The sequence below is a fragment of the Acanthaster planci genome, linkage group LG02 (assembly GCF_054643075.1).
Source record: "Acanthaster planci isolate LZ-2023a linkage group LG02, COTS_SCS, whole genome shotgun sequence".
In the NCBI taxonomy this organism is placed as follows: Eukaryota; Metazoa; Echinodermata; class Asteroidea; order Valvatida; family Acanthasteridae; genus Acanthaster; species Acanthaster planci.
The window spans coordinates 15107818-15133798 of NC_141778.1; the positions used below are offsets into that span (position 1 = coordinate 15107818).

General features: G+C 41.1%; 2 protein-coding genes and 1 long non-coding RNA gene across 5 annotated transcripts in view; 1 reads left to right on the forward strand and 2 right to left on the reverse strand.

The window, feature by feature from the left end:
• Nucleotides 1-1545: 1545 nt before the first annotated feature.
• LOC110973306 (galanin receptor 2b-like) lies at nucleotides 1546-6937 on the reverse strand. The gene has a single exon (XM_022224003.2). The coding sequence runs from the start codon at nucleotides 5797-5799 to the stop codon at nucleotides 4762-4764; it is 1038 nt and encodes a 345-aa protein (XP_022079695.1). The 5' UTR covers nucleotides 5800-6937; the 3' UTR covers nucleotides 1546-4761.
• Nucleotides 6938-9759: 2822 nt separating this feature from the next.
• LOC110973307 (uncharacterized) overlaps nucleotides 9760-25981 on the reverse strand; it is a 23072-nt gene continuing 6850 nt past the window's right edge. The window contains exons 2-4 of one of the 3 annotated variants that reach the window (XR_015424431.1): nucleotides 21840-21991; nucleotides 17889-20177; nucleotides 9760-16193 (exon numbers count right to left, since the gene is read on the reverse strand). This is a non-coding gene — a long non-coding RNA (uncharacterized LOC110973307). Of the gene's footprint in view, nucleotides 20178-21839; nucleotides 21992-25981 lie in introns of all 3 variants that reach the window. The other 2 variants (XR_015424432.1, XR_015424430.1) reach the window with 2 other exon arrangements.
• LOC110973305 (alpha-N-acetylneuraminide alpha-2,8-sialyltransferase-like) overlaps nucleotides 19520-25981 on the forward strand; it is a 7650-nt gene continuing 1188 nt past the window's right edge. The window contains exons 1-7 of the mRNA XM_087133367.1: nucleotides 19520-19680; nucleotides 20247-20408; nucleotides 21225-21387; nucleotides 22513-22628; nucleotides 23246-23335; nucleotides 24425-24675; nucleotides 25085-25981. The exon at nucleotides 25085-25981 is cut by the window's right edge and continues 1188 nt beyond it. Of these exons, the coding sequence (XP_086989493.1) occupies nucleotides 19520-19680; nucleotides 20247-20408; nucleotides 21225-21387; nucleotides 22513-22628; nucleotides 23246-23335; nucleotides 24425-24675; nucleotides 25085-25320 (1179 nt within the window). The 3' untranslated portion in view covers nucleotides 25321-25981. The remainder of the gene's footprint in view (nucleotides 19681-20246; nucleotides 20409-21224; nucleotides 21388-22512; nucleotides 22629-23245; nucleotides 23336-24424; nucleotides 24676-25084) is intronic.

Here is a 25981-nt window from a genome sequence, read left to right on the forward strand (position 1 = left end):
CAGGCCTTTTCCTCCTTCAAACTCACTCCATTTTTTTTTCCAATCGATATACGGCTCGTAAACAACATCGCTCTTGTTCCTCGGATTTCTAGTCTGGTCGAGTGACTGGTAGAAATTTATGAAAGGAGTGAGTACGATTGGTATGGGAACCAGACATTCGTGCGCGCTCTCTTATGTTGCAAAAGTCGCCATGTATGGTGTTTTCGGAACAAAATAAAAACTGAGTAATACAGAAAATGTGAAATCAGGGTAAAATCACTAAATTCTTAATAAAACTGTTTACAGTAGCCAAAATTGTTTTCCAAAGAATACGTGAAAATTGTCCATTTTGTGATTAGATTGCATTTCTGTTAAGACTTATGCAGTTAACAATATGGCATGTCGTGTACATTTTTGCCGTCCCCCAACGGGAAAACGAATTGAGTTGTGCACCAAAGACGACGAAGTTCTGCCGGATTTCTCCCCTTTGTGCCCTTTTTTCATAATGACATCAACCAGTGAATTTTCTGTCAAACTGTGCATATGTGACTTTTTATCTACAGTTCCAAGATGGGTATAAGCCTTGAGAGTCATAATTCATCAGACCTGCTGGAGGTGCGGTGGGCAAACCTGTCGCAGACTGCTATAACCCCAATATTATAGTCTGGTTCTCAGACTAGTTAATTCCCCCTGACGTGCATGAATATTTAAACGTCCGGTATCGGTAGCCATGCGTTACGCATAAAAATGTTGCGTAACCCGGAGCAGGAGGCATAATCATGCACTTGAAAGGACTGGCTTCACAATACCGAGCAATGACATAATGGTTGTAAGTAAAAGAAAAACGAAAAATACAAAAGGAATTATCGTGACTTGGTACAATGAAATTGTTGCGGCGTTCTCAAATCAACAAAATTCGGTACAGCACGTACAAACCAAATACCAGATAAAAAATGTACACACAGCCAAATTATATACGCATTGTCAAGGGACTCCTTCCATCAAATTTGTGTTCGGGAAATCTACTCCCACCTAGCGTAGAGCCACCTGCGATCGATACCAATTTTTAGAAAGACTGGATTTACTTTTCAAACTGTAGCGTTTTTTGTTTACGTCTGTCTGTTGACAGATTGCGTTTACGTGCTTACAGGTGGCGCTGCAGACAGTCTGTTGACGCGTTTAGATGTACAGTGAAAGTGGCCCATTGAGGGTGATTGACTTACATTGCATAATTTCCCAGCACATAAAACAAATAGTTATCCCTAATTGGACAAGCGTTTTTGCAATTGGCAAGGATAAACGATTCCATATGGCGGCGACGTACCAACCCTATTGACCCTTTTCCTTTTTTTTTTTTTTTTGACAAAACGTTTTTAGGAAAGGCATGGCTGGGTACCATAATATATTGGGTATTATACCTTATACGGGCAAAGGCAGTTGGTAAGGCAATAAAGCCAAAGTCAAGGAGACAGCCACCAACACGAGTATTCAGTAATAACATATGAATTACTTACGCTAAACCAATCGTTCGGTCAATGCTGTGGTGCATGTAAATTTGTGCTGGAAACTGCGGGGGGGGTTTGTACTGGGGGCTTGACTTACCCGGCCATGGAACTTTGAAAAGCGGCTTTATGTGTATTTATGGCAAGTCCGATAAATTCTCATAATCCGCCTGATGTTTTGTCTCACCACGAAAATGGTGGATGATTCAATAGCCCATCCCCGAGGTCAAATAGTGTTTTACGCTTGTTTGCGCCTGGGATCATACACAGGATGCAATGTGGTGGACGGATGGACAGTTACAGTACTGGTGAGAAATGCATATCTTTTTATTGACACTCGTCAATTTTTAATTTGTCCTGAGTCCTTCAGTGCTCGGTAATCAGCCTATTTCCGAGGACCCTCTGTCTTCTGTTTCTGCAGTTCACAGCTGGCAAGTGACACCGAAACCCATTGCCTTGTGCCTGCAGTGTTGAGCCAATTGGGGGAGCTGCATTTGTTTCGTATTCCTTGAAATTGCATGATCCAAATATTTTGCGTACCATCACCTTGGAGGACAGCTTTAACGTAGCAAGGCCATTGTAGATATGTTGAAGTGTAGCCGAAGTCATCTCGATTACGTACAGTATCTATAAGCTCTTCCCACTCATCGCCGTCCTCACTGAGTATTAATTAAAGATGGATTAAAACGACCTTCCCGTTCCCCATGGTCTCAAAGAGAGACGTCTATGTATTAAAAAATATCTAGCAGCAATGAGCGACCTGTCCAAACATTTTTAACGCAGTACGGTATGGCTGATGGAAAATAACATTTATACTGCAGTTTCGCGAGAGCGAGTATTAAATACGTACCAGAAATTGAACAAAGACTGAACCGAGTATATATGCAAGCTTGTTTTCGTCAAATTGTATGCGTCTGCCGGCTGTGTGATTCCGCTCAAACAGCGGCAAGGAATTGATATACCCCCCAGCTCTATTCTATATCGTCTGCTGAGCCAGCCACTGAACAAGAGAAAAAGAAGGTACGGTTTGGTAGGGTGTTTTGATGAAAAGTCATAAATTTGGTGATAAAACTGCCATGTTAAAGAACGAGAGAAAGTTCATCATGTGCTAGTTGTATAAGGGCTGCAAAAGGTTAGTTTATTCTGAAAACTGCGGCTTTGGTGTACCTGCCAAGCCATTCATCAACCATAGACGATTATTACTTATATTAGTTACATGCATTTCCTTTCTCTATATATAAAATCTTTTCACAAATCTTGAAGGAAATTTCACTTTGTGATTAAACGTTTTTTCATCTCTTATATTTAAAGGAAACAAAAAATGTTGTTTGGAGTTTCATCGAAAAGAGGGAACACGTTGGTAAACTTTCTAGGACCTTTTTTGGACTGAAGGCGGTGCCAGTTACACAGATAACGAACAGCCGAAGCTTTACTCTAACTTCGAAACCTTAACACATGAAAAGTCGAATGGGGATCACTATGTGTGGTAGGAATCCAAAAACGGGCGCTGCTCCCTAAACTGACGACATATATATAGAATCATGTCAGGTGTTAATCAAAGTAATCAGCGTAACCGCGCTGTTCAAAATTGTCTGTTCATTCACATAGAATCTAAATACGCGTAGGCCTATGTCAATCGGTACATTCAGGCAGGGGCTGTGTGAATGTACAGAGGGAAACCGCAAACTGTTTTTTACCACAACAAAGTTTAAGTAGTACACTTAGCAAAGATATCGTTTCCTGGCAAAGGCAATTTATGTCGTGTTTATGGAAGCAATGTGATGTTTAATGTCAGGTCGTATTCGGAAGGCTGCACTCAACGACGCGGGTATACACACACACACTACTGACATTTTAATTATGCTTAATGTTAGACAAAGTCTGACGTGTTCCTGTCTCGCAGATACTTAACCAAGGCTGCTCTGCATCAAGTCAAAATAATGTGCATCGATTTCGGGGTTGACCACAGCAATTAAATAGTGATAAATTCAATTGAAACGTTAGTGTAGGACAGCATATTTTTATTGATTAACAATAACAGTGTGGGAGCATTTGGCAAGAAGGCACTTTTCGGGGCCCTCTTTTCTGAAGGGGGCACTTAGTTCTTTTTTCCTTCTCTAATTTCTCATCGGGGGGCACACGGGGCACACACCTCGAGCAGGGGCCCATGGCCCCAATGCCACTCTCCTCCTTAATTACATCACCGATAATAACTAGAAGGATAACCACTTCAGTGCTCCTGACCTCGTGCTCTGACTAAGCCTCGACAACCTTGCTCCCTACGGTTGACTGGAACAATCTTTGGCGCCCATTGGCCCTTAAAAAGTCCGTAATGTTAACTGTTGCAGTAAAGGTCAACGGATATTTCCTTTACCAAGATTAATGGGATCTAACCTAACGACACCATTTGCAAGTCGCCAGAGCCACTTTTGAGTTAAAGACCTTTAAAGTGGTATTGCAATGGGAGCCCTGCCCATTATTCATGACATCCATTTTCATTATGATGCCACAGTGGTTGATTAAAACAATGAGTACACCTTTGCTCTTTTTACGTGTAATGCAAACTAAACCAAAGTTACTGGGGGAAAGGCGTTAGGCTACATCTCATTTCGTGGGGTCTAGTCATCAACCGGTAGCAATAAATTTTGTCGATAATGCCCGATTAAGAATTTTTTCTTCTCAATAAACTAGATTTGAACGGTAAAGTGAGCACTTTAACACGGATAATCATCCTTTTTCAGGTTTGTTTCAAAATAAGGCACACGTTGTAATTAGAAGGCACAATTATCAATTTCGATTTTAAACAAAGTTAGCTTTTGGCTACATTGGCACTCAATGATGTTTTCCTTTTTTCAAAAGAATATCAACTTCGAATGCTCTTTCGGAGATTCCACAAAAATCAAAAAAAGAATTCCTATTCAATTAAGCTGTGCCAAACATCTTGGATGCTATGTTCACTTCGAAGCAAACAACACAGAATTCAGGTCATAGAATTTAACTTCGAAACTAATTTTGAGGAGTGTGGTTCAAAATTTAAGTACGAATGCGGTCGTTCATTAAGAATTGCTGATAGTTGTGCATTGTTAAGTGAAATTGTGTTTGTGTCAACAGCTACGGTCTGTAAAGGTGACTGATATGCATTTGACAGGTCGCTGGGCTGGATAATTGTCAACTTATATAGACCCATCAGTTACAGTCTACTTGATTGATAATTGGAAAGAGTTGACGAGGCTCGGCGGCACTTTGGACTGTACGTTCTTCACAAAATACATGTGCTGTGCTAGGTATCACCACAAAATTTAATTCGCTGAGGGATCTTCCTCGGCCGGCAGAGCAAAATACACTGAATCACCTTCTTAAAGTCGGGATGTTTGGTGGCGTAGACGACGGGATTTATGCAACTGTTCAGAGAGAGCACAACAGCTGCGTATGAAGTCAGACGCAGGCAAATCAGGTGGTTGCACAGGAGGGCTAGTCCGTACGGCGTGGTGCACAGAAAGAAGAGACAGACGACGTAAAACATGTTTTTGGTGACCTGCACCTGCCGTTTGTCCAGTCTCTCGCGGAGCTTTGGCCGAGCGTCCTGCTGGGCAGGCCGGCTTCGGAGATCACTCTCTTGTACGACCGAGGATACCGTGGCTTCGGCCACACCAGGTGCGAGTTTCTTGACGCGGGAACGTAAGTAAAGAAATACTTTAAAGTAACTGATAATAATCACTGCCGTCGAGACGGGGTAGTAAGTAAGGGACAAGAGAATGTCGTATTGCTTAGCATACTGGTGGGCGTGGTTTTTTATGCAAGTCCTGAATCTGCTACTGTAACCCAGCTCCCCGAAGTCTGAGACGATGGGTATTGAGGCCATGCACAGCGGTATCGCCCAGATAGTTGCCAGCATAGCAGCTATTATCACTGGTCGGCATAGAACTCGATATGCTGCCGGGCCGTAACGGATCAAAACGAGACGATTGATTGCGATGCAGGCTAAGGTATAGACGCTTGCGCCGATGCAAGTGATCAGGACGAACCCACACCACACGCAGAGACCGTCCGGTAACGGCCAGCCGTCCTCGCTCAGGAAGGCCACGATGATCCAGACGAGGTGAACGCTAGTCAGAAAGTCGGCAATGCTTAGGTTGACCACGAACAGATTCGTCTTGGTACGGAGCTTGTGCGACAGAATTACCGCAAGTATAACGATCATGTTGCCAACTGTGCCTAGAACCAAGATCAGGGCCAGGAACACACTCAAAATCTGCCGTTCAAGGAGACTGCTGGCCGGCCCGTCCTCCGGGGTCCCTGGAGTTGTTTGGTTTTTCATGCTTCGACGCAAAATGTCTGGGACAAACTATGAGCGACGACGACTACCTGCCGTTACATACCTTTGCTGTCGTTGTACTCAACTTCAGACTCCTAATAACAGGGACACAGCAACTCCGTCTGATTTAGATGGGCGGCCGTTCCGAGCATGCGTGATGAAGTGCATCCCTTGAGATGCCGCCTTTTCTATGCCAGTATCTCCACAGAATGCTGGCAGTCAAGTGCAATAGGTCATATATCGCTTTTTTCCTCGAACACACACTTCGCTTAAGTTGTGCGTGTGCACGAGCATATGGTCCGTTCAATTCACGTTGGAACACTTGACCAATTTAGCTACGACGGTATGCGCTATGGTGCAGTGTGCAGCATGTCTCTCGTTCAGATCTGTCCTGTCCCGCCCTCTCACCACAATACCATCTGGACTGTTCTTATCAAGTCCTCAATTTCTGGCATTAATTAATCATTGAGGTCATTTCGCGTGCTACTGTGGTTATTTTTGCAAATCTGATCGACCATGATGTCCCGAAACCTAGCCAGGCACTAATGAGAGTCCTACGATTTCTGCTTCTGATTAATTAAAAACAAACAAACGAACAAACAGAAAAAAAGATCGTGTCTGCTGCTGGGAAAATAACTAAGGTAATTACTTGAAATGATATCCCTGTGCCACGTTTTTCCGTGAAGACTGACGAATGTAAGCTTAACCAGATCCCTCTCATACCAGATCCGTCAATAACTATCACTATCTGTCTCTATCTATAGCGTTTAGCCTTTTGACGTGTGTTCTCAGTCCTAAGCAGCGTGACATCAGTGTTGATCACCACTGTCGAAGGTTATCATAATTGACAGCTATCTACTTTACCTTCCCTCTTGTCAGTAGGCCTATTCGTGTGTCCAAGGCCTGCCCAGGTAATTGACAGACGACGGTCACAGAGCGCCGTTTTCCCGCTATAATATAGAGTATACGACTCAATGATTTTTGCACTGTTTGCGTTCCTTCCCTCAAGTTTGTTTTTCATTTATATATCCATCAAGTAATCGAGATTTTTTATCTGGCCACTTTGTTAATGTACTTCTGTTGTAAGGTTGTGGGAACCGAATTTTCAATTCAGCATATTTTATTAGGGCCATTCACAGTTTCACTACATTACTTACTGAAAATTGTAACCAACCAAAAACTTCTGCTGGTGAATTTAAAATATTTTTCAGCATTCTTTGCAGATTGCTTGCTGCTCAGAATGGAGTGCATCAGCCACACCAGCATGTTCACAAATAAACAAACAAAAAAACGGACAACGTATTGAATCGCAACTGTATCTGTCTTCAAAGTGCAACACCTGTAGCCAAAAACCCCTCAGATCAAAGAAGTCCAATTTCCTTAGGGGAAATTGTGTTCGCTTATTAAGAGATACAATCAATAGGAGGGCAAAAGACCTCTCAAAGTTGGGGGTTATTTTGCAGCCGCCGCTTGGTGCAACTGTTGCTAGGAGCGTGTAAACAACCGCATACAATTCTAGGTCTTCTGTATACTTGCAAAATTGAAGAGTGGTGTCATTTCAGCGAGAAATATGATTAAGCAGCATGGCTCTGCCGGGTAGTATAGTTTATCACATGCGCTGGTTGTGATTAATTCAGTCGTGAGGTTAGCTTGCCAAGTGCTGACTATTAACAAGTCCAATTTGATAAGAAGCGCCAGTCTCGTATATGACCAAAACTGTATTGGAAGACTCCAATATATTGGGAACCGATGTACAAGTATAGCGTATCCAGATCGAGAGTGCAGAATTAACATTTTGTCAAAGAAAATGAGCGTCCATTTTTTCTTCCTCGCCGCCTGGTGGTAGTTCCATTTCTAAAATGCTGGCGCTGTCAATTTCTTTTTAATGAATAAATAAACAGGTAATGTGTCGGGGTAACAGGTAATGGGTCAGATATACATATAACATATTGTCGATGATCCCACAAAGTGACAAAAACCTGGAAAAATCGATATATTCCGATTTGGAGTTTTTGCGGCCATTTATGTAAATTAGAATCAAGGAACAGGTTGGTATTACCGCAAAATGTTGCTTACTGTCTTAATTATTGTAAACAAACATTTGACAAAAAGCTTGGTCTCCAGGTTTTTTTGTCGCACGGAGTGATAAAGACCTCTTCCGTACCAGGCGCAAAATAGAAACTAAACACAGCTCTGGTCGAATCAAGATGTGAGTGCGTGCATGCTTGCGAACGATATTGAACGTGAACGCCTAGCGCCCGGGCGCATGTTGAATGTAACAATATATAATTTTTTTTCTTGCGCGTGTAATCTCACGAAGTAAAAAAAAACTGTGTATAATGCAATAGCGTTAAAAAAATAGGACTTCCAGGTTTCACAATCTTGCAAAGTGTAAAAAAAAACCTTTATTTATAAGTTACTGTTTAATTTAAAAAAAAAACAAATCTACAAATTAGTGTAGTTCAGCATTTTTCAAACCTTACTTCAAGGTGAAGAACTAAAAAAACCATTGTCTTGAAAATGGGGCATCCGAACTCTGTTGTAAAACTTTTGATAAACCAGTGAATGAGGTTGTCCTCTGTCATACTTGTCCTGGTTTAAAGTGACAACAAAAGGTTATGTTAATGAGGAAAGATTGCATTTAGGGAAGCCTTCCCTGATAGGGATCCACCGGCAAAGTCGATCTTGGAAAATGTGCGCAAATATCAAGAACATGGGACAAGCCTTAATTTGAATAAGGATCATTCGGGAAGGAGGTGCACAGTGCAAACTCCTGAAAAACGTTGCTGCCGTTCGACAGCAACTTGTCGAACAGCCAAGGGGAACGAACCAGTTGCAGGAGGAATGGACTTGGACACGCGGAAGGTGTCGGTGCACAAGTAACTGTGAATTACGTAATGAGTGAATAATTGGTCTCATCCAGGACAAACATGACAGAGGACAACCTCATTCACTGGTTTATCCAAAGTGTTACAACTGAGTTCGGATGCCCCATTTTCAAGACAATGGTGTTCAGTCATGCATGACAGGAGGGATACCATCAAGGTATCATTACAAAGAATACTGCTTGTACTTTTCGGAGATCCATATACATTATAACCATATCTCATGGTTTGGGCAAATTAACCCCTTTCCTCAGGGTTTGGTTTTTTCTGGGACTATCATACATAAGCACCTAGTCAGTTTCCCTATATGATTTGTTTCATAAAAATGTGTAACATACTTTTTATACTCAACCATAATGCTCCAAATTCAAAAACATGTGTTACGAAGCGAATTTTTTAGTTCTTCACTTGAAACTCAGCCTCCAAATTTGGCTAGAAAAACAGCAGACGACATCGTAAACTAATGAAACAAAATTCTCTAAATCGTAAGATTTGTAGGTGTACTTCCTGCGCAATGCTACACGGTTTTAGGTACAAACATTACTCAAAGACAAGATCTTAGGCACCAGACTTACAATGATGTCAACTGGAGACAAATGCCGTGCATGAGCAGGAGAACATTAATAACATATTCTGGGGGGAATTTTATGATCTGTGTGTGTGTCCTGGTGCACATGGTATGGCATGTCTGACACACAGTGCCACACGTACCTCGACTGTACTGGAATTTCCTGGCGAGTTATCATTATTGTTTATTGGAGTTTAAGGTATATTTCTGTGCTATAGACTACCTCAGCCATGTAATACTTGTGGGCCAAGTACATGTGCGTGTATATTGCAGGCTTTTCTGTCTTATGTGCCCACGGTTAGCTGTGCTGTGTACATTTTTTTTCCATGCAACTGTTTCTTCCTCGATGTTTTAACACACCAGCGGGTGGGTACATGCATTGTATTGTCGGATATTCAGACAACCTCAGTGCTTAAGGCCTTCATGTGAGCACGTACGTGGTTGTAATCACAATTGTATAGTAGAAACAACACCACTGGCAATGAAGTAATTTGGCCTATACCAGATATGTAAACTTCTGCATGGTTCAGAAATAGTTTTTATTTTCAGTGCACAGACCCAAGTATATATTTCTCCTGAGGAACATGGTGAATAGCTCATCAGCACTAGATTTATATTCAGTACTTTTTGTGGTTAAACCCGTTTTTGACCCCACGTTTTGCTTTTTTGTCTGTATGGGTAAACAGGTAATAGCAAACCCAAATTTGGTGAAATGTATCCTACCAAACTTTAACTGAAGCTACATTTTTGTGCCAAAACTACCATTTCAAACCACTTTAAAAGATTTTTTTTAGTCATATACCACATAAATGTTTAAAAACACAGCTTGGGCACAGTTCTAGTTTGATTCACACACTCAAATTAGGTAAAATTGATGTGTTCCTTGGTTCTCTTAAAGAGTATATTTTTCCCCCAAAAGCATTTTAAGCCTTTTTTCCAGTTTTTGGCCAATAACACCCCTTTATTCTCAAAATACAGCTCTATACATGAGAGGCGGATGCCTCGACGTCCAAGGATAGATCCACCAATTATAACCCCATTAAGCGGATGTTCTCTCCACGCTTCACTATGAGCTTGAATTACTGTCTGATTCAAATCTCTCTTATTGTGGCTAGCTTAGGTTATATTGCGTTATTTACCGTAATTAAGCTCTTGCCATTATACTCTCTAAAGCTTCATAAGGTGGCGTCATTCTAGAAAAAGGTCGTTAATCGCGGCAGAAGGCTACCAAGGAGAATATGCCTGGAGAAGTGAATTAAACTTTCCTTATAACCAAATCAAATAAACTATCGGACTGAAAGTGTACTTCCAGCTCACATAAAAAACAACAAAATGCATGTTTATTCTTTTCTTTATATCGACATGATACTTCTCTTGTACCATGTCGTTCCATGCTTGGAAACTGGTTCGTTGCATGTCATTTCTTGGATTTCATGAATTTTATAATTATTGGAGGAATTATATAAACAACTCCATGGCAACGCCACGACTCGATTGCATGTGTCCACGCATGGTTTGCCCAGAAATTATAGTCGATGAAATGACTGTAAGTTCTCTCTGTCAGGATTCTCACTATTTCATGGCTTTTCATTTTCCAAAAGCAAAAAGGATGATTAAGCGATTGTGTACTCTACCCTTTTTCATGTCTAGAAATGTCTCCCTCATTGGTACTTAGTTTGCCAAACACAATCAGAGCGGAGAGTCGCGCAGTGTAGTTATTATCCTGAAAAGGTATACATAGGGGGGAGGATTTAACAGGATATTATGTGCCACTCACGAAATTAAAATACAGTGATCAGCAAATTTGTTCATTGTTGAGGTCATATCGTATAAGACCGCCTATCCTGTCCGTTTTCCTCAATATTCAGACCATAAAGTAATCAGTGGGTTGATTCTGGCACTGGTCAAAATGTAAGAATGAGCTCTGGCGAAGTCGAGAGCCATTTCAAAAATAACGCTTGGTTGAGAATTCGTTGGTAAAGGGTTCCATTCAATTTGATTGCCGTGCCTCATAAATTGTCACGGATCTTTTTAATGCTCTGGAGATCAATTTGCCTGTCAGTTATAATGCACCTGTCCGGTTGGCATTCTCGACCATAAAGTGATCATTATAAAGAATGCTCCATGGCCTCATCTACTCTTCTGGATCTCTTATGTTTTCAATTTTCATTTTTGTTTTGATAAATTTGTCTTTTGCAGCCTCCAAAGAAGGCGGATTTTCCTTAGCAAATTCTTGCACATTTGAAGTCATAATGACACAAAGGTTGGAAATAGATGACCTGACTTGTAAGTGCATGGGCCAATGTACAGCCATCATTATGGATGTCAGTGTACAGTCTAAAAATGAAGTGCTATTTCTAGCACCTGGCGATATGGCGGTAATGCTTGTTAGTGCTCGCATAGGGACTGCACAATTTGTGCTAAATTAGCACTTGTTTAAGTGTAATGGGTTAGCACCAGTCCGGGTGCTTGGAAAAACACTTTAAGTGTTTTGCTCTTTTGCTCTATTAGTGCTAAGGAATACACATAAAACATCCGAAAAGGTACACTTTGAGTGCTAAAACAACTCCTTGTATAGGCTGGTAAACGGCACTCATAGTGTTACTTTAGCCTCCATCCAGCACGTGCAGTGCACCACACAAAACACCTTGTCGCTGTTGCACTCCTGCAATACAGAAGGGGCAAATATGACACATTTTTCTGATATAAACCTGCTCTTTTATCTTTGAATTTCAGAGAAATACAGAGTGTTTTTTGTGGGTAAGGCATGTTCAAACACATACATGTGCATTTATATCAACTCTAACAACACAATATTTTTGTCCAAAGGAAAAACAACTGTAACAAGAATAAACTTTTAGTACTTATTTCAGTTCAGATCAGATGTGCATTAGAAAGTAATGATAATCACATATTAAAATGATGATATAGGCCTACAACAACACTAAATTCTAATAATCAAGTATCCGATCAGATATATTTTTCAACCATGAATGAAATTGAACAATGAAGTTACAGTAATTAACAAGTTTTAACCACCCCCACTGACGTGATTAGTACAATATGTCAATTGCAGCAACATCCCATCAGATTGATTTGACAATCATTTTGAATAACAACACATGACCAGTGAAATATAAGGCAATTTGTGGAGGGTCCCATCAGATACATTTTTACAGCATTAGTTGGGTAACAATGAAGAGTTAAGGGTTCTGTTTTTTCAAATGATGGTAGATGAAAGTGTGAATGATTTATGATTACAAGTGCTCCAGATTCTAAGAAGTAGCCTGCACTGCTGGAGCAAGTTCTCTGACTCTAGGTGGCATTTGACAACCCTGCAGATCTAGTCCAAAGATCTGTGTCAGAAGGTACAAGTACCAGTTGCGCACTGGTGCAGGATATGCCAAGTTGAACGCACACATTTACAATGCCGGATGTTTGAAATCTTTAACTTGAAGAAACAGTTGCTGTACATCAGTCTTGCTGCCAAGGAATAGCAAGAAAGGCTGCCGGGTGACAGCCTTTTTCATGCACACTGCCAGGGTCTTGTTTACCTGCACATAATAATTACAAAATAAAACGGCATCATCTGATTTTATAGTTAAAGAAAATGCATGAGTGTTCACTTAATAACTTTACAAATAGAAAAGGGTACATTCCCAAGGCTAGTGTCAGGCAAGTAAAATGTTGTACGCGTAATAAATTGTGTCATTGAGCACGGGAATGTCATTATATACAGATACAACAGAACAAGTAACTTGAATAATGATAAAAATTGCAGTAGTGTGGATCGTAGCAATTTCACCATTTTTAACAACCGCATTTGACGTTTCTGATCCAGACAGTCTATACGCCAGATGCTTTTTACGCAGAACCATGCTGGGCGTAATTATCGCTATATTAATGAAGATGCAATGATGTTGATGCTGGCGGCGGTTTCTAAAAGCTTTTAGAGAGATAATGGAGGCTATCCATCTTTTGTCCCATTACAATGCCATTTAAAGAGACTAACAATGGTGGTATATAGCCAAATGGAGCACCATTTTACTCCAAGATTAGAGACCACATGTGTCTTATCCCAATTTATGTTTTGGAGATTCAGTCTTGCTCGACGAGGAAACAAATTAAAGGCAATTATTTTTGACTATCTTCTCAAAAGTAGTGATGAAGGTTATCCTTAACATTGTGGTGGTAGTAATTGTGCTGATGATAGCTTTGTTTTCGACTAGTGTGGTAGTCGTCCTGAAATTGTAAAAGAAAAAAAGAGCATCTTGAACATCTTACATCAAGGCTGTTTGCTTCTTTGATTTCAGCGATGTAGTGATGGATTACAGAGGATCTCGGCAAAAACAGGGAAACACTCGTGCATAATACATGTACACGACTGCAGAGTTTCAACTTCTAAAAGGCAATCTTACAACCCCCCCGTACTCAGCTGTTCTGGACCCAATTTCTTAAAACATATGCACGCATGCAAAGCTACTCATTTTCACATTTGAAATGTGAAATTTCAAATCAGTCTGACTTCGTGTTTTGTTGCTACGGTCAGTGGAATTTCAAGACAACAGGCGTGAAACGTCAGCGTGTGTGCATTAAGTTCACTTTTCGATAAAAGTATTTCAACTTTTTGTAAGGCATTGAAAAATAAACAAGTTGAGTACCACGTATCTCTTCACCTGCAACTCTTGTAATGTGCACACGCAGAAGACATAGCTCAAATGACGGAACACAGAAACCGAAAGTTCGACCCAAACGCATCTAATCAGGTAACTAAGTAACCGTCTCAAATTACGCACAGCGTTCGCATTAAAGCCATATCGCCACGTCGTCGGTGTTTTACCTGAAACCGTACGGATCCAATTTATTTTGAGCGCCTTTTAATTGATGTAACTGATTAAATGCATCTATATGAATTGTACTCTTGATTCAAGAGAGATCATCAACGACGCAGTAATTGTTAAGCAGCGTTCCATGCTTACAAGACACTCGGAGAATATAATCAAGTCAACAAGAGGAACAATGGAGGTAAAGCCGTCATGACTTGGGGGTTACTCTTATAGAGATGATATTTTTGTTGTGATCATCATGCTGTGGAGCTGATTCTTTAGTGACGAGGGATATACTTCCTAGATAATATTGATGTACAGAATCATGTCCTTGAAATTTAATGTTGTCTTGATCCTTTATCCATAAAGAGCTGGGTTTATGTCTTGTCACATGCCCAATTTTTTGGCATGAATGTAGAGAAACCCCTTGTCAGTACAAATTAATGTGTGGTGTTTCAATTCAATCTGATATGTTGTTTTTGTTGTAACGGTCATTTGAAGTTGATGGCCACGTAAGTGCCAACCAGCTTACATTGAGCACGGCATGCAGTGGAAGAGTGTACATTTTGCTGACTTGTCTCGGAAAAATTGGTGCTGGGCGAGAAAGGTTGGTTGCATTTTCACAAAAATGGTGTCAAAATGACCGCCAAAAGGTATCTACAAAGAATCTAAAAGGCTCGGATCGCGAAAGACACACTGTTTCAAAATCGGAAAAAACACGCTGTGAAGACTGCCCCGGCTCGTTTCGGGTAAGGTAGAATAGTGACGTCATATTTCCCTACTTCTTGACCAGAAGAAGGCTTTAGGATCTTTCTTCCTTTTCGTTTTTTTTTTGTTTAAAAAAATGCCTATTGTGCCGTCTTCCTTTGAACTACGCTACTCGTTGCGTGTGTTCTCTTGATAATCGACTTTGTTCAAGTCATCATCTGCCCCTATTTGTTTGGGGCAATGATTTTACTGATAAGCGATTTTCGCTGTTCAATCTGGCCTTTACTACTTCGACAGTGGCACAGTTCCGGTAATGATTAAGAGCGCCCTCTCTGTTGTTTCCCTATTCAGAATAAGGGCGCAGTTGTACAAAAGCTCCATGTCACACTCAAGACGGCACAAAAGTTGTGGAAATACCCAACGAAGCATCACCGGAGAGTGAATTACATCTTAAATCGTACTTAAATTCCATCCTTTGTTTTGCCTTCTACATTTTGTTTTTCAATCTGTTGAATAATGCTGGTAACGGGTTTTTTTTTCACTTACGAAACATTTCTTTAGGTTTTAGGTTTCCACTGAATCAGCGATTTACTTAACCAGGAATTATCGAAGTGTGTTCCAAATATAATTCCCAAACCCTTACTTAGGTACTCCAGCTCTAGCAATAATGAAAGGTTGGTAAGACTGGTTAATTGGAAGTAGGCTATATCAAGACTTGTGTCGAAGACCACGGAATCAAGCCGTTGTCTGACTGGATGATATCGCACTGAGCGGGAATGGACTGGGCACTTATTATTTCTCTAAAGAACATCGCTCACCTGACAGCGAGAGGTCCTTCCCATTTGAAACGTAAACCAGGTCTCGTCTGTGCACATACATCTTCGGACTAGACAAACAGGAATCTGGAGTCCTAACTTCGATGGTACACTGAAACTAAGTTATTTCCTACCACGGGTCACTCACCACTTAATTGATACAGTAACTATTAATAGCGTCATCTCTTTACCCACTCACATTCTCTCTAGATCAAATAAATAGTTCCGAAACGCTGTCTAGAATGTTTGGCCTCAAACCAGGTGGCCAGTTCAAGTTGGGCCAGCGTAAACTCTAGAGACAGCTCAACACGGCTGAACTTGGACAAGTAGCAAGCGTAATACGTTGGTCTTGCCTTCTTTCTTGCAAGATCTGGGGCTCAAGACGAGCCCAGCTCAATGACTCCTCCTCAGACTCTTCGGCTATAGAAACTCCTCTTGCAGGTTACTTTGACACCATCTCTTGATTGTTTACCGTTGCCGGGTGACAAGAAAAAAATAAGAATCGAACTCCATGGCTACTCTAACCTGCGCTTGGCGGGCCCTGACCGGTTGAAAGCCTCTTCACGTGGTGGTCCTTGCGTTGTTGATTTGACCACTGAATGCCATGGAAGGAAATGGAAACAGAACTGTTATATTTGGACAAGAAAAAGAACATCACGCCCTCATTTTCATAGGCTTTTGAAGTCGTACGGTGCTGTCAGCTGCACCGGTGAGTACGATTTTGTTTCTTTAACCCCGATATCTGGTGTGTATGTATTCCCAAAATATGAAAGAACCCAAAGCTTATAAGAGAGGTAACATTTTAATTATCCCTGTATCGCATTCTCAAGGACTGATCATTTTTATACTGTGTACTACGTGGAGAATGGTTAGGATCCCAGCCTAAAGTGTCAGCATGAGGCGTCACAACATTTATACTTCAATCATTTGCTGCAAAAATGTAACATAAAACGGAAGATTGGATATGAGCAGCTGCCGGCATATTTCTGATACTGAATGGTTCAGAAGGCAAAAAGTTCCAACATCCGAGTATTTCATTGATGAGGTGCGTGCGTTAAGCTAGACACATCGTTTGAATAACCGGGTCATCGTTTCCATGCTTATGTACGTTTTTTGGTGCGTTGCGTACACGATACGTTCATGCGTTTCAATTTCACGGACATCCAAATCGACTCCATTGACATAACCACGTGCACGTTGCGTTCGACCGTCAAAATCGTATCAGGACCGATTTTGACGGATATGCAACGCTTAGTGCATGTGTTGTTGACGTGCATTTGGAAAGGCGCCTGTAGGAGTTTTGAAGAATTTCTCTTTGGGTGGGGGTGACAATATCTCCTGATAACTAGAAGAAGTTCAAAAGCTACAAATATTTGCAATATTTGTAATACTCCCTGTTCTATGCACCGACATAAAGTGTGTCACATGCTCCACTTAATTCTCTATAACCACTCAAAACAATTTTCCCTCCAAAAGCTCCGGCTAGGAGGCTAGTGCGCCACCACCACCGGTCTGTCAAATGCAACACGTTGAGGGCAGCACTGATGATGAATTTTTTGTTAGACTGCATCCGAATCTGTTGTTTAGAGCTAGGTCTAGGACTCTATTGGAAGTACGTGGAGACACGCAGACACCAGACCTAGCCGTAGCTCTGGAGGCCCGTTTCAGACACGGCTTTGCATTGGCCTCAGACGGCCTTCTTCACAAGTTGATCATGCTGAATTAAAAGCGAGGCTGACTTAAAACTGAAATCAATAAAATAAAACTTCAGTAGAAATTATTCTCATTCGTGCTGATGAATGATGTCAAATTTTTGACTATTTCTAAATGTTTAATTATTATGTCTAAATGTTTTCACAAAAAGAAAATTAAAAGTGAGGCAAGGATCCAAAAGTAGTAGCTCAACAACAACCCATTTAACATATTACACTGAATAAAATAGACTGTGGGAACACGATCAAAAATGGATCATCATTTCGATGAGAGGCCACTGCGTTGTGCCCAAAAGCTCAACAGTTCAGAACCCGAAATTATTACATACAAACCGGTCTGGTCGTCGACACCAATGCCCCTGATATATTAGACATTACTAAAAAGGCCTACCTGCAACCACTGTTTGGTTATAATGCAGTCTGATGACAATATACGTACCCGTTACCATGGAACCCCAAACCATAAAAGATCGGCCAAGGAGTGAGTTAGGGTTGCTACGCAACTATTATGCCCGAGGTACGCAACTATGTTCATGATGTTCATTACCAAAATGCGCACGCTCGAGATTTGTGCTTACCAATATCATCGCAGGTGGTGTTAATATGACATGCGCTTTGATGCCAAAATGAGCAGGATCTTCAGGAAATTGGGCAAAAATAATGAAAAAAATGAAAAGTTTTATCATAAATCCAATATTATGTTTCAATAGCATTGACTTCGTGCCCTGCGTCAGAAAATGTACTGATCGATAAATTTGGTTTAAAAACACCCCCAACATTGCCCAACCTTGCTTAAAGTTACCACATTGTTGGTTTAATTTCCATCACTGTTGGTCAAACATTGACCAACGATTGGGAAGAGTTTGCCCAAAGTTGGGAAGTTGATATTTGCACCAGCATTGGGCAAAATAGCAACCCAAACGTTGATCAACCCTTTACAGTGAATATTTTTGTCACTCCAAGAAAGTGCGTGTTGCCACAGTTGATAATTTCTACTGTAAAAATCAGTTTTCCTGGTTATAAATGCAGATTAATAATGAGACGGGGGGTCCGTTTTGCAGACGTGTTGGGCACAGGCTCTGCCAAGTATGACAAATATTAAGCTTCGATTAGCTATGCAGAATGCCCAGGTCATGTGCACTATACTGTTGCTATACGATGTGATGAAACACAGAATTCGAACTAACTCAGGGTACACACTATAGCGCTGGTAATTGTGCGACAGGGGAATCGGTAAAACTTGCGCTGAATGAGCAAGCAGAATTCAGCCTGGATGGCTCGATCGTAGCCGAAACTCACTGAGGCGGTTGCTGCTACACTGACTGGAGCTGCTTCAAAGCAAGTATTTTACTTTGGATCATGTATGTGATGACATACACAACCCCTGTGTTTGTAAGGCTCTACCAGAACTTCAAACTTGTTCATTTGTGCAGTATTACACCTCACACAGGGGGCAGCACTGTTCTTGATTAAAACAACATTATGGGTGCTGGTATCCTGTGTAAGAAACTTATTAAGCACAAGAAAAAGGTGTCACGTTTTTCTTGAAAATCGACGTATTCGGGACGTTGTTGACGTATGGGGTATGAAATACTGAGTGGACTAAGTTAATTGGTTTGTTCTCACGAGCTATGCGTGCATTCTCCCTACGCTGAGCCAATGGTTCACAGTGCGGCGATCTTATCATTGCGCTCAACACATTGCGGTCTGAACGGCAGTGTGGTCGGTACATTTGTAAGCCATATTATGCGGTAATCGAAGTTTTATCATTATATAGGCCTACAATGCATATTGTCTCCTCTGTATGTTTTCATTCTCGCATATATTCTGGCCTGCAACTGCACTGTAGCTGTTTTGTGGTGAATAAATACTTACAACAGGATTTGCGTCTGCAATATTTGGATCATTGTCACTCTCTGCAGGAACATGACTTGTAATTTCAGTTTTATTTTAACTTCCTTAACACAGGCACTCCTTTCGGCATTTGGACCAATTTCAAATTAACATGCTTTCGCCTAACAAGACAGGAAGACTTAGTCCTATCTTTGAAACATGTCGGCCTGAACCGAAATTTCGCGTTCTTCAGCAGAGTCAAAACATCAACAGACATGATGGAATATGCCTGCGCGTATTTCACAACGTGTAGTAGGCCCTATTACTAATATTGAGATTGCTTTTTATTACACCACAGGTGTGACCCCTGGTAACCATGCGCTTCCACGCCATTCTGGTATCCTTGCGGATTCTAACCTGGGCTGGTCTGGCATTAATCATGCTAATGGTCGCACACCGCGAGAATCCTACACTGCGTGATGCCCTCGTCTCCATGGTAAAGGCAAAAGCGGAACAACGGCCAGCGTTTGTTGACAGGTATTACTATGACGACGGTATTGCTTTGTTTGACTCTGTTGTCTTGCAATAATTTTAATAATATTTGGTCAACTTTTTAACGTCACAAGTCAAAATACCCTATGCCCTTACTTTGCTTGCTGTAAAATGTCAAAACGTATTTGCTTTTATGTTTAATGAAAACGAAATGTTTCACATAATAATAAGAATAATAGGCCTAAGGAACATTTATATTGCACAGATCTATACAAATATACTCAACTGCACATAACAATACCGATCACTAGCAGAGATGAAAATCCGGTGTTGGAAAAAGCTTCATGAAAGAGATGGGTTTTTAGAACAATCTTGAATGTGTGGACAGATTTAGCATTTCTTACAAGAAAGGGCAGGTTGCTCCAAAGCCTAGGAACAGCACAAATATATGCACTACATCAATGCATTGCTGTATTCCTTGGTCCTGTGGTTGGTGCAGTGACGTCAATGAGAATGTCTCGTCTAAAAGCCGTATTCCATTCCTGAAACCAGAAAAATGTTGTCCTGGAATGAATGCACATGTCTCCCTAATAGTGTGCTTTCCATAACAGCTTGCCTGCGCTGGTGAATGCGACCTTGCCTACGACGCCCACATCAGCTATCGCGTCGGTGATTAAAACATTTTCTTCTTTCCAAGACGAGACATTGTTCATGTACCAGAAGTACATTCTGCCCAAGTGGAAACTTCGACCGCGCCGTGTAGACAAAATCAGGTCAGTGCGTATAATGCAACCCAAGGGCAATCTGGCGTCCAAAAAATGTTTCACGGCCAGCGATGGGAAAGTTCGAGCGCTAAGTTAACCACGAATTCAGCGACGTTGCAACGGACTTTCTCCATGCATGGCCCTCTCAAAGTGGCAGAAAGCCTTGTGTTGGATTTTGTACAGAACGACTGTCGACTGTACGATAGTCATTACCATGGTCACTTGATTCTTGATCCGACCACTGCGGCCAAACGCTTCTTATAGCAGTGAGAATGCACATTATAATCTTACTAGATCGAACGCCCTACGGCCGAAACATTTCTTGTGAAATACCATTGTCACATTAATTTTCTTCTGTTTTTAATGCATAGGTTTTTGCACAGCTTTCATGGTTACGTATTAAACATGTACCCTATCACAATATTTCTTTTACGTCAGTGGTTCCTCTGCCTAAGTACGAAAGAGACAAAACGCCTTTTCCAAATTGTATGCGTGTTTGGGTGCGCACAGTGATGTTTATAATGATTGTTGGAACGAAAATGGTGGATTGTGCGTCACAGCACATGACAAAGTAGCGCGCAATAGCTGCATGCTGCACTATACATAAACAGCCATTTTGGTTCCAGAGTGTCAAGTTGGCGATACGCTCTTTAAATTAAGCATCTTTGCATGTGTATTACATACAGCGCCCTCCACGGAAAGAATGATTGAATCCCAAATACCTCGTGTCACTAAACTTTTGCACATACCAGGAAAAATTCTAATAACAAATGCATTCGATACATTCAGGCTTACGCTTGCCTTTTCCCCTATGTTGTCATGCAGGAGAGAAATATTCGAGTCTTCAGATTCCGCCACTATTGACCAATTTGTTCTGACACAGCAAAACACGAATTCGGCAACACCGTTGCCATTTTATGCTAAAAACTTGGGTTTTCATGGTATCCTTTACAAACCCAAGCCAGACCTTCTGAAGTTTTTGCCCAAGGTAAGACGATTTTGGCAATCTTCTTCTTTTTATGTATTTACTTTTCAATTTTTTTCCGTAGATCTTTAGGCCATACTTTTTTTTTAAACTTTATTGGAGCATGGTGCTTTGTTAGTTTTAAATGAAAGGAGGCAATGAAATGTATGATGGAATTTAAGGGAAAATAGTAACATTAAAACCAACAAACTAACTTCACTTCCAAACCGAGGCCGGCAACTTTTTCGTCCAGATTAGTTGATTATCACAAAACTGGTTACAGACAAGAACCAGTTAGAGCAAACGATGGTTTTTCTCGCTGTGCGTAGACTTTTCGACATTGGCGCTTTAGTAGCCACAGGTTCGTCGGAAAAATAAGCAGCGAGTAACAAAATTAGCCATATTAAATTGTGTTCTAAAAATGAATTCCTGTTTAGTTAACATGTCTGTGTGTGTTTAATTCAAAAAAGTGTTACCTTATTTGCTTCACACCACTCGAGGAATTTGTCTGCAGATTCCAGAGTGCAATTTGATGGACATACATAAGGACTCGCTATACCAGCTCCCATTTCTTGTTGTATGAAGAGTCAAAGTAAACTTGATCCTGGGAAATGTCTCGAATTGAAACCTGATGATTGGAGAAAGAAATGGGACTCTACAGACGACTTTGTTTCCATGTGTGCTTTCCTAAGGTACTCAGTGGACCGTGGGCCACCACCACCATAGGTTAATGCACATGTGAACCAAAATAATGTGACATCATCAGTACTGATGGTCTCTTATACATGTATAGTTCAAATTCTGGCCGTTGTATACCGTTTGTTTCACCGCCCTGAGCAAAACGTCGTACATGTACATGAACATGCAAATGTACACGTAGGGGCTATGTGCGTCGACATGGAATGGAGTGACCTTGGGCATGCTTCATCATTGGTATACGCTCTTGGAATACCAAACTGGCTCAATATGCCACAATCTCGTTTCCCACCCACGTAGACTGTTGAGGTTGTGTCTCTACATACGTGTACTCCCGCTCACCTAAGAGTAAGAATGACATCCAAGTCTCAGTTTTCATCATTTCCAATTGCCTTGTAATTGTTGCCAGTTCTTCGAAGATGAGTGTACGTTCCATTTCCCCCTTTCATCCAGGGGCCTATATTTCCTAAAGGCACCCTTCTTAATAAATGCAGTGTGGTTGGAAACGGGGGTATTCTCTTGCGAAGTGCTTGCGGGAAAGAAATTGATTCGGCGGATTACGTACTGAGGTGAGATGCGCCTTTATGGAAGTTCTAAAATCCCACTAGAGACTGTAAACTAAATACCGTTATAAGCAATGACTCTGTAAATATCCCAAATGACGTTTTGTGTTTTTGTGTCTGCAAGATTAAAATTTGGATATTTTATTTTCCCTTTGCCGTTAACACACGGGTTCGAGTCCCACCCGAGCAAGCGTCTGCACTTATCTCCATAGTTCTAACACAACGCTGAACATGCTTATAAAAATACAGGTTAAGAACGAACGCACATTCAGATATCTTGAACTCACGATATTTCGAATCTCAACATTTCATGATATGAATTCAACAGTCCATATGCACGAGCAAGCCATTTTGGATGGTAACAAGACTATTTAATGACCGGAGAGTTTTGTAATTTTTAACAATCTGGCTTAAAGCATTAAGGTATGTTTAATCACAATACATGTGTAGCTATCAAGTAGTATGTTTCATGAAATTTGTCTTGGAATCTTCCTTCAAGTTCTCAAAATGAAGATGTTACCTACATGTATCTTTGGATATAATGGTTTGGTGTATGCGCTGGATAACATTACGATATTGATCAATATCCGTTTGTTCTTTGGCGTGCAATGTAATGTTGACAGGTGTAACCTGGTGCCAATACGGAAATTTGGAGTCGATGCTGGATTCAAAACCAATCTCACCACGATGAATCCCAGTATTATGGCCACAAGGTGGGACTTTCGATATTAACTGATGGTTGACAATCGATTAAGATAGCTATTTATTGTTTTTCTCTCTGAAGACGAAATAGTGAAAAACACACGCTCAAAAAGAACAAGTCCATTATAAACCAATCCAAAAAAGAGAAAACCACACAATAATAAGTGAAAAACTACTCAAAATGAGTGAAATTCTATCAAGAAACCTTACAAAGGACAACCCAGAAAGGGTTGTCCCTTTACATGGCTTCACTTTTAGAGTTATTTTCACATTTTTGAGTAGTTTTCACTTACTTTAACATTCTTTTTTACTCTTTTGGAGCAGTTTTATAAGGGACTCACTTTTTCAAAGAGTGAGTTTTTCACTCGTTTACCTTTAGACAGATGTTATAAGTTTCAGGAGCACATGACCTCTCCCTCATCGGATGGTGCACGGGACTGTTTTTGTTCATTGGTTGCCCCTCTTTCTGCCTGACACATTCTCCCACTGTACCTCTTTGGGGTTGAATGAGTAAGGAGAACTTGGTGCGGTCGGGGAGGGCAGTTGTGGGTGTGTGAGGCAATAGGTGTAGGGCCTAGACTAATTTTGCGTCAATGTTGATCTTGTGTCTTTTATCCCCTGGCATATCCCAATCCATTTTTGGTCACGTACCATCGTTTTGTTTTTGTGTAATGGAGCGACGATGAAAGTTCAGTTAAAAAGAAAAGTTTGCTTTATGGATATTGGCGGTCAATGCAACCATAGTGGAAATCCCACAAATCTTATTTCATCCCTTGGGGGAGTAAAACTAAGTTTAGTAGGAGAAGTGAGAACTGTTCGGAAAGATTGATGTCATGTTCTGTTTCTAAACAAAGTATGTCTTCTGTTTAATCACAAGCGAGGCAGAATGTAAAAATCGAATGTTCTGAGTCGATTAAGGGAATAAATTTTTTTAAAAATGAATTCGGCCATTTTTTTCTATCCGACTTCCAACGGTGTTTAAGCGTGAGCTTTATCCAGATGTGGATGCGATTTCGAAAATCCTCATTTTATTTTCCACAACCATTCCTCCACGTGTTTACTCAGGATCCATCTCAGGTGGTTAGTCTCTCTCTCCGCAGATACAACGGTTTTCGTTTTGCCGGCGATGTCAAAAGATTCCAGGAAGACTTGCATGAGTACAGGGGTCATCTGTTCCTTCCCTGCATGATCCAAGGCGCTGTCTTGAAGACCTGCATCTCTAAGCTCTTACCGGCCATACTTGAGGGACACAAGCACAGCAGATTGGCGTCAGTAACGATCGGGAACCCCAAACACTTGCTAGGAATTCTGGAGATGTGGAGGCCTGCTGGAATTACCTACATGTCGACAGGTGAGGGGTACTTCATAAAGCTCTGGTGCTTGCTGCTTCTGCCAGAAAAAGACGTGATCCCACACAAGTTTCAAACGAACATGTCTGAATCGTCGCTAAAAAATTAATTCAGGTTTGTTTCCAAAATCTGTTGACAGCGACCGCCATTTGAGATTCTTTAGCTCAAGGGCATGATGGCTCATATATGTAAATGACACCACTGAGAAACAGCAAAGGGGAATGTTTAAACGGGAGGGATTAACCACTTCACGCCGGGATTCTGTTGACTGTGACTGCTGGGCTGCAGTATGCCCCGTGTTTAAATTGCTCTAGCATCTTATGCGTTTTAATGGAAACAAAGTAGTCACTGGTGACAAAGCTATACAGCAAGGAATAAACTAGTCAGGAGCGAGAGTTGTTTTCTTTTCAGGATTTTATCTGGCACAAACAGCACTGACCCTGTGCAAAGAGGTCCACCTGTACGGCTTCTGGGCCTTCAACAGGACTTGGTACCCCATCCCTAAAACCCTCAAGTATCACTTCTTCGACGAGATGGTGAAGAGCAACTCCCACAAGTTTAACAACGAGTTCCAGATACTCTGGCAGCAGCACGCGGAGGGGATCTTGAAAATTCATCCGGATGACTGCGAGGATCCAGATTATTAGCAGCCGAGGGAGGTTAGCACGGAAGCGATTTGCATGCTTGGCGAAAGTTGACCGGTGTTTTGGAAGGACACCATGAAAAGTCAGAAGTCAGGCCAACCATGCAGTCTTTAAGTTATTAGTTGTTCACGAACACATTGTGACCAAAAGAAAATCGAGTATTTTGAGTACTCGCGTGTTTTGTGAGAAGTTGAAAAACGGCCAAGAATCAGGAAAAACTACTACAATATCATGTACTAGCCTACCTGAAAGCTGACAACACTTGTCACAGAATAGGCTGGTTGATTTTATATTTGTTGTAGTTATTATGTTCGCCACGTCATGTTTTTAACACAAATGGTTTGGCGAGATAAATGTGTTTGTTAATTTAAAAAGAATCATGCAAGCTTTGATTGTGAGCCGTTTTACAAAATTAACTTTTGACAATGTTTAAATGTTTAAATCGTTAGTAAGCAGGTTTTGAAATGATTGCGCCTTGAGCTTTTCAGCAAGTCTTTTTTTTCAACAAGTAATAAACCAGGGAAAAATATGTGCTTGGCCAATCTTAACCCTGCGTTTATGACCGACTAAGGAGAACGGACACGACTAATGTCTGAGCCGCAGGCCAGGCCATTATCAGCGTTCAGTCTCCTGAGCCGATCTTAGACGTTAAAGACCGGCCAAG

Excerpts from the sequence above, each read along its gene's own strand:
- LOC110973306 (XM_022224003.2), bottom strand. The coding sequence starts at position 5,799 with ATGAAAAACCAAACAACTCCAGGGACCCCGGAGGACGGGCCGGCCAGC.